We start from the raw sequence: 8564 nt of genomic DNA, 5'->3' as shown, positions 1-8564 counted from the left end.
GCTCTAGCCTGAAGCTTTCTCCCAGTATTAGGGGTGGGATTTGCATGAGGCATGGAAAGCCTAGGACTTGTGGAGTTTGAGTCCATCAGGCTCAAGGCTCACGATAGGAGAAGAGGTCCCATATTTTATCCTTTCCCTTGCAAATAAAGATGTGGCTGCTTGTTGACTGCCCTCCCCACACAAAGACTCACAGACAAATGTTGACTCTCAGATTGAAATTTAATAAGCATTTGAAGTGAGGCAGATAGCTTTGGGGATGATGCTTTATGAGTTTGCAACAAAACAGAGGCTTGTGTCTTGGCACTGCTCTTTAGATAAATAGGTCCAGGACGCAAACCTGTGGCCTCGGTGTCCTGCCGTCCTCACCGAAACCCCCAACCAGGTAAAGCTGATCATTCCAAAGGCAGGTCCGATGGCCCACACGTTTCAGCCCGGGGTCTGCACTGGGGAAGTGGAACCACAGAGAAGGGGACTTGCCTGTTGGGTAAGAAAGTGCTCATTGAAGTGGCAGCATTTTGGCACCCTAGGGCTTCTGCTCCTCACAAGACCCAAGGTTTGCCTGTTTTTTCCCTCCTCACTTGATTGTGGGCCTCCTCCCAGTTTAATATGCTGTGTATTCCTTTATCTTGCTGATTAATTTTTGCTCCTCCCTACCCCACCCATACTTTCTGCGCCTGCAGGTTCTCTCTCTCCCACCTCCCCACATTCTGCGCTCCCCCACCAGCGCCCCTCACGGGTATCGTAGACGTAGAGGTCATTGCAGATGGTGTCTCTGGCTCTAGTCAGAGTTTCTCCACCAAATAGCACAGCGAAGGGCCCCACCACAGAGCATGAGTGATGCCGCAGTCCCCGGGGCCCCTGCCGGGAGCCCCGCCCGGTGCTCACAAGCCTGGCAAGCTGTTCCATCAAACGGGGGGCTGCAGGTGGTTCCTCCTTCGGGGAGAAAGAAGGGGTTGGCTGGAGGGATTGGGGCCTCGCCATTTTAGCCCCATCCACCCTCAGCAAGATGGGAGCAGATACTACCTTAATTTTTCCCGGACCCCAGTGCCCAGCTACTTCTGGTTCCGCGGAGTTGCAGCCCCCAAAGAGCAGCAGCTGGTGAGCTGGGGGGTGCCCCGAGGTCGGGAGCAGGGCGGCGCAGTGACCCGAGCGGGAGGCCGTGTGGCAGCCCTCTTCCTTATAGCTGTGGGTGTGCAGAAGTTCGGGCCTGAGTTGGGTTGTCCGGAAGAGAGGAGGGCTGTCCTGCCTGTTCCCTGGCCTCTTTGGCGGCAAGCGCGGAAAGGAGGCCGGGACGCAGCTGTGGGCAGAGGAGAGGAAGGGACACCCGGAGGGAGCGCGCTCAGCTCTCCCCGTCAGGGTGGATGCGGGGGAGAGGAGGGTCAGGATGCGGAGAGGGTGCCCGCGCTTCCGCCGAGCCTTCGCTTTTCTAGAGCAGAGATGCAGGGCGGGTGACACGTTTGGGGCAGGGTGGGCCGTACCAGTAGGTGCGAGCGCCGGGGTCCAGCCTCAGCGTGTAGATGCTTCCGTAGCGGCGCTGAGTGCGGGTCCCGCCCTCCCGGCCCGCCACCCGCAGCTCTCGGTCCGAGACGCGGGTGCAGGTGTGGCTGCTGAGGCCGGCGGGGGGCCGGCTGCCGGGGGCCGCGCTCCACGCCTCCCACACTCCGCGCTCCGTGTCCAGGGCGGCCACCGTGGCCAGGCGGCGCGCCCCGTCCCAGCCGCCCACCACGCAGAGCCAGCGGCCGCCCACGGGCGCCGCGTCGTGGTGGCTGCGCCGCGGGCCGCCCCGGGCGCCCAGCTGCACGGCCTGTCCCGCGGCCGGGTCGAAGACCACCGTGTCGCCGCTCGGCTCTGTCGCCCCCCCGCCCGGGAGGCCCCCCACCACGTAGAAGCGGCCCTGCAGCTCAGTGCACGAGTGGAAGGCTCTCGCCAGCAGCGCGTCCCAAGCCACCGGCCGCCAGGTCCAGCCCGCGCTCCCCGGGGGCCCCGCCAGCGCCATGCCGCCCCCACCCCCCACCCCGGGAGCCGCCGGGGTCCCTGGCTCCCCGCCCCCCCGTGGTCGCCCAGCAACCGCCGCCGCACCGGCAGCGCGACCGCTGCAAAGTGAAGGTCGCAAAGCACGGGTTACCGTGGAGACCGGAGACCTGGGTAGCTGCGGGAGGGCGCCGGCCGCTCGGCGAGGTGCGGGACAATCCTGGAAAACTGTCAGCTGCCGGCGGTCGGAGCGCGGCCGGGTCCCCAGCGGGACTGCTGCGTCAGCAGAGCCGCGAGCTGATCTGAGGTGCAGGCGGGGCTCTGCAGGGGCAGGAGGGACACCGGCTTCTGACCGCACCTGCGCTCGCCAGGGAGCAGGGCGAGCGCGAGGCCGCGGACGGCCGGGCGCTGGCCTGGGAGTCAGGAGACTTGGGTTCTGGTCCCAGCCGTGCGCCCGACTCTCAGGGTGAGTCTCTCGAGGCCGCCTCCGCTTTCTCACTTGTAACTGGGCCGTGGGCTGCGTGTCGCGGGGTCTCTCGGAAGCCGGTCCCTGCCCGCGCCGCCGCGGGAGCAGCCGCTCTGGCCGCTAGGGGGCGCCGGAGCCCGCCTCTCGGGGCGCGGCGTCACGTGCGCGGGGCGGGCTCGCGGGTGAGGGAAGACGCTCCGGCCTCGGAGAACTCTGACTCCTGCGTCCTGGGGAGAATCTTTCCTGATCTCCGCTCGCCTCTTAGGCCCACGCAACGCAAGGAGACTGAGGTGCGGTGGCATCTGGAACTGGAGATGAAGGGCGGGGGGGGGGGCAGACAGACCCCGCCCCTCCCCGGTGTCTCCCTCTAATTCCAGCAAGTCCCTGAGCCTCTCCCCAGCTCTGTCCCTCCAGGACTCAGTGAAGAACGGAGAGGCCCAGAGCCAAGCTGACTAATTTTGGCTGCAGACAGATTTCTCCTCCGCCGACCAGTGTGGGGCAGAAACAGAACGCGTGTCGCCAGCGCCGGGCTGCGGATGGGAGGGGTGGCTGCTACTTCTACCTTTGGTTTCTGCGCATCAACTCATCCCCCATCATGCCCCAGGATGGAGGCATCGAGAGTTTCCCGGGCTGCAGTGGGGCGGACATGGAATTCGGGGTCAGATGGCACAGGCCTGGGACCCCAGCTTCTGGCCCTCAGAGAAAACGGCATGGACAGAGTGTGGGCAGGAAGGGACGGAGAGACCGGAAGGTCACAATACCTGTTTCCCACCTGTCCCTGAAGCCGAGACCCCATAAGAGCTTTGAAAGTCTCTGCCCGTTCATTTCCAGATTTCCCGGGGTCTGCGGGGTCTAACAGAGGGTCCTCAGTTTTCCCAGATGGTGGTAACAAAATCTCTAAAAAAATCACCAACTTTTTTTTTTTTAAGTTTTATTTATTATTTGAGAGAGAGAGAGCACGAGGAGGGCAAGGGTCAGAGGGCAGGGGAGAGAGGCGGTCTGAAGCCGACTCTGCACCGAGGGCAGAGGCAGAGCCTGACACAGGCCTCCCTCTCATGACCTTCCGATCCTGACCTGAGCCAAAACCAGGAGTCAGACGCACGAAGCCACCCAGGTGCCTCCCAGATCCCCAACTTACCATGTCCCTGACTGAAATCTGAGAGCCAGCCAGCCTCCTAACAGCCCGACTGAAATCTGTCCCGCTCCTAGGATTTAGGCAACGAGTTGCCTGGGGGGTGGCCCTTGGTGGCTTATATGCCCATTTTGCCCCCAAAGCTTTTATTTTTTAAAGTAACCTCTATACCCAACCTGGGGCTCCAACCCACAACCCCAAGATCAGGAGTCACTGCTCCACTGACCGAGCGAGCCAGACGCCCGGGCTCAGACTCATTTTCTGCCTCTGCTGGGTAGAACAGGGCACTCCCCACCCCAGGGGCCTTTCCAGCGTCTCCCTCACAGCTTGCTGTTCCTCCTCCGGGCTTCCACTCTGACTCTGCGACCTCAGCCGTTCGCACGTCGCTCGCACATAGAGCCTGAACCTCACACGCTCTTTGGCTGCCCCTTCCCCGACCCCCCAGTCCCATCTAGTGTCTTAGAGGCCTTTATCCATGACAGAGACCCAGGGGATGAGCTGCCCGTCACTCCTCCCCCGCCTCCTATGGGAGGCAGAAAAGAACCCCGGGGAAAGAGAGAGGGAAGAACGCGACAAAAAAAAAGAAGTCAGGCTGCCTTTGCGGGACATCCACTTTACACCCAGAGCGGCATCTGGAGCGCTCGGCGTTGGCTCTGTCAGTGCTCCAGGAAGGAAGCGGCATTCGGAGAAAGTGAAGGGGAGACCTGACAGGGGACTGTGTGAGAACAGAAGGGCCCCTCCTTTTCTGGCCCTGCTTCCCCTGCTAATAACATCCAGGGACAGCCTCCGTGCAGGAGTGGGGGCTGGCGGCAGATCGTCCTCACAGGCTCCCCGTCCCGACAGGGTCCTCTGAGTTTGGCCTCCGGTGGCTGTTTCTGGTGGGCGAGGGGGCCTCCAGCCCAGCTTCCCAGTCTCCGACGTTGTCCCAGCCCCAGATCACCACCTGCTCGCCTCAGTCCTTCACAGAACTCTGACTCCGTTTTCTCCTTCCCTGAACCTCGCTCTGACCCTGGAGCCATCCCTGGTTCAGGGAGATGCTCTCCAGACTCCAACCCTTCTCTGCCTGTGTCGTTCCCCCAACCTCCCCTTCCTCCCTTGTCCTCTGACTTTCTAAGTTTTTCCCCAGCTCATTCTGGCCAGTGGACTGCCTGGACCCGTGCCTTCCTGGCCCTAATTCTGGCTCTTTGCTCTTGGTTCAGCCAGAATAAGGACGTGGATGAACAGAAGGACAGAGGAACGGCTAGGAAAAGAGATGACAAGAGGCCAGATCTTGGCTCGTCCGAGCTGAGATGCGAGCAGGAAGGAATGCGAGAGAAAGGTGGGCTGGGGGGCAGATGGGGTGAAGCGAAGGGGCAGTCGGGGAGGTTAGAGGACGATGGAGGGGGCTGAGAATGGGGAAAACTTGAATTGCTAAGGGACTTGGCGAATCTGAGTAGGTAAGTCACCGGGTCCACGTTGAGTGGTTGAAATTGAGAGCGGAAGAGGGAAGCAGGAGGAAGGGGCAGCAGTGGGCAAGGAGGCATTCAGAAATTTCTCTTGGGGCGCCTGGGTGGCTCAGTGGGTTAAAGCCTCTGCCTTCGGCTCAGGTCATGGTCCCAGGATCCTGGGATCGAGCCCCACATCGGGCTCTCTGCTCAGCAGGGAACCTGCTTCCTCCTCTCTCTCTGCCTACTTGTGATCTCTGTCTGTCAAATAAATAAATAAATAAATCTTTAAAAAAAAAAAAAAAAGAAATTTCTCTTTAGGTCTTCCTGGCTCTGTTTCAGACTTTGTCTCAGCTTCTTTGTCTCTTTGAATTACGCTCATCGTTCCTCCACGTCTGTCTCCTTCTCCCCCACTCCTTTCTTTCTCTTGGTGTCTGCTTGTAGCCCTGTGCCCTGAGATCTGTCTCTTGCCAGTTCTACTTTTGTGTTTCTCTCTCTGAGTCTGCCCTTCTCTCTCTCTCTCTCTCTCTCTCTCTCTGTCCTGCTTAACAGAGCCAACTGCCTGACTTTGCTTTGGAACCTTCCAGGAGTGGCCAGGCTTCTCCCCTTTGGCTGTGTTGTAGACTGTGGACTGTCCCTGGGCACAGTCCTAGGGTATGGGTTCCTGATGAGGACTGAGTGAGCTACAGTGTACAGGCCCTTTCCAGGGCGTAGGACTGAACCACAAGAGACCTTAGGGCAGGGAGGCCTGGGCCCAGGAGGGAAGCAGGCTGGCAGGGGGAGTTAGACCCGTCTTTGCTCCTCTACCCTTTCCTTCTGGTTCATGGACCCGTGCCTCCGGACCTGGCGGACTGTCACCGGAAGGGACTCTCTGTTTCTTGCTCGCTAGCCCTCCCTCTTTTTTTTTTTTTTTAACGCCTCTTCTAGAATTGAAGGTGAAATAGGCTCAGAAAGGCTTCAGGGTGATGCTGGAGGGCAGGGACTAGGGCTGTCTGCAAGGTGAGGCCTGTGGTGCCTCTTGGGCGTGCGGGGTAGCTCGGGAGGGGAGTCAGAGGCCTGCCCCTGCTTCGGCCGCAGACCTGGACGTCTCCCAACCTCGCTGTCTGCGGGGCTGCAAACAGGCGGGTTTGGGGCCCAGTCTCCGAGGGCAGTGGGAGTGAGGCCTTGGGGGTGTCTCGGGACTAGGAGAACGGGTCCCTGCTTCCTGGAGCCCCTGGGCCCCGCCCCTCTGCAGCGGCACCACGTCCTGACCTCTGAGCAGGCTGCAGGGGCGAGGGGGCCTGGTTCTTGAAGGGGAGAGCAGGACAGAGCCCGGCTTCATGAGACCGGCAGGCGGGCGTTCCCGGGCCACACGGAAGGAAGATACGCCAACACACTTCAAAAGAAAATCTGCCCTCAAATTGCGGGAGTCCCCGGTTCCTCCCCCATTCCACGGGTGTCGCCCTCCCCCTCCTGTCCTCTCAGCCTCGGCCCCTCTCCTCTCAGGTCTCCCCTCCAGGAACGCTTGCCTTTGCCCTCAGGGCCTTCCCCACTCTTGGAGAAGCTCCCAGCCCTTCCAGGCTCCCCACAGCCCTGGGCCTCCTGGACTCTGCAGCCGCCGTGCCGCCCGCACTGCCTGGTCCCAGGTTGAGGCTGGATTGTAGCGCCTGGGCAGGCTTGCTCCCCCCACCCCCCCAACCTCCCGGGGGGGCGGCTGAATCCGGAGTGACAGGAGCGCAGGCGGGTGGCCAGGAAGTGGCTCAGGCCGTCTGATTGGCAGAGACAGCAGACCCGCTGCATCCGAGCTGAACGTTTGGATGAGGGTTTGGGTGAGCGGGAGAAGCGCCAAAGGCCTGGAGCTTCCCAAAGGCGCCCCTGGCGTTGTGGGCTCTGCGAGCCGGCCGGCCCTTGGGGGCTGCCTCCGTGCTTCCCAGCAGGTGGGCTTCCCGGGAGGAGCCTGGCACCTTCGTGGTTGGGGTGGAGACTGGGAGAGCGCAGGGGGGCCCGGCTGGGGGGTCCTCACTAGAAGCCATCCTCTCACCAGGCTCCCAGGACCCTGCCTGCCTTGGCGCTTACTCCTCGCTGCCGTATCTCCTGCTGCTGCTGTCACCGCTGGGAAGACTCTGATTTCCATGAGGGCCCCCTCTCTTGTCCTAGACCCGCCATGACCTATTTCTGGAGCCTTCTAAAAGTGCCAGGCCATCCAGAGACCCAGGGTGAAAGAATAAAGGCATCTCCCTCTTACTCCAGGCCCCCACCCCTGAGTTCATGGTCACGTACTTGCAGGTGCCTGGGGAGCCCGTGGAGTGAGAGCAGGGAGGAGGGGATTCTGCACCCCGTCTCAGAAGGAACGGGACCCACACGTGCCTTTTGCTGAGCCGTGTCCCCCGGCGGGTCACTCCAGCTGTAGACCCCTTTAGGAACAAGCGACTCCAGCCCCCTGAGCTCCAGGGGAATTGGGAGGCAACCAGGAAGTGTGGCTGCCGAGAAGGAGTGGGGCCGGGGACTAGGCGTCACGGAGCCTGCAGCCTGGGGAGATAGGAACCGCGCAGCACGTGTCGGACGGAAGGTTCAGATGAAATCTCTTGGAAAACAGGATGCCACCGTCCTAACATGGGCACCGTGATGCGCCAGCCCCAGGGGGCAAACATGTTTTCCAGGGGAGGAAAAGCTGTCGGAACCTGTTCTCTGTATGGGGATCTCTGCGTGTGGGGGGCATCCTTGGAAGGAGAAGCAAGCTTTAAGCCTGAAACAGCCTTGGTCCTGGGGGACAGCATCAATTCCCATGTCAGCAATCTTCCACCACAATGTCGATCAGTGCCCCCAAAGCCTTTCTCTACAAACTGTAGAGACCAAGGCAATGAGCAGATCAGAGACGGCTTCCTATGACAGGGAGAAACAAAGCTAGATAGACATGGGTCACAGAACTTTTGTCCCCACTGGGGGGACACTCTGATTTATAATCCACTCTCCTCTCTCCCAAAGCCTGAGGGTCTCCCCCTGTCCCGCCCCCAAGCCTCTGACTCTTCTCTGATCTCACTGGAATAGGGCTATTACTCATTAAGGAGCTCTCTGATTTACTCCTACCCCAACGCATCCACCTGACCGCCCCCCAGCCCAGCCCTGCCCCCCGCCTTGACCAGATCCTCCCCACCCTCACTTGGCCTGACCCTCACTCTCACTCTTCTCGCCACCCCACCCCACCCGTCCTTGTCCCTCCCTGACTCACCTCCAAGTCCCACTGACACAAACAAAAAATTTCAGCACAACCCACTCCGACCGGTTTGGCTTAGGTGTGCAGCCTGCCACGGGGACAGAGATGAGTTGTAACCAGACGCCTGGACACATGCAGACTGTGAACGTCGGCTGTCGTGCTCACGGGAACAGCCCCAAGTGTGGACGCGGCAGGTGCACAGAGACACGAAGGGAACACAAGCCGGCGGGGTACAGCGTCCTATAGTTTGTTTCCCAGCTCTCCTCCCTGAGGGCTCCTCGAGGACAGGGACTGCATGTGAGGTGTCCCTGTCTCCTCCCTGGAGCTTGCCGCAAAGGGGTGCCCACTGAGTGTCTGTGGGTAAACTAAGGCAGGCAG

At 61.0% G+C, this 8564-nt stretch overlaps 1 protein-coding gene across 3 annotated transcripts; it reads right to left on the bottom strand.

Annotated features, from left to right (window-relative positions):
• Window positions 1-201: 201 nt before the first annotated feature.
• On the bottom strand, window positions 202-1996 carry KLHDC9 (kelch domain containing 9; the record flags this gene model as incomplete). 3 transcript variants are annotated; one of them, XM_080824540.1, is made up of 4 exons in its annotated part: window positions 202-477; window positions 735-933; window positions 1024-1297; window positions 1479-1996. In XM_080824540.1, the coding sequence occupies 4 exons, from the start codon at window positions 1994-1996 to the stop codon at window positions 311-313; spliced, it is 1158 nt and encodes a 385-aa protein (XP_080680666.1). In that variant the 3' UTR covers window positions 202-310. The 3 variants fall into 3 exon arrangements, with proteins under 3 accessions (XP_080680666.1, XP_080680667.1, XP_080680668.1); XM_080824541.1 differs by having other exon boundaries at window positions 1024-1183; XM_080824542.1 differs by having other exon boundaries at window positions 311-477; window positions 886-933.
• Between the last annotated feature and the right edge of the window lie 6568 nt (window positions 1997-8564).

This window comes from Martes martes (genome assembly GCF_963455335.1).
Source record: "Martes martes genome assembly, chromosome: 15".
Classification (NCBI taxonomy): Eukaryota; Metazoa; Chordata; class Mammalia; order Carnivora; family Mustelidae; genus Martes; species Martes martes.
Note: the sequence above shows the minus strand (reverse complement) of the source record. Positions and strands in the feature narration are given on the sequence as shown.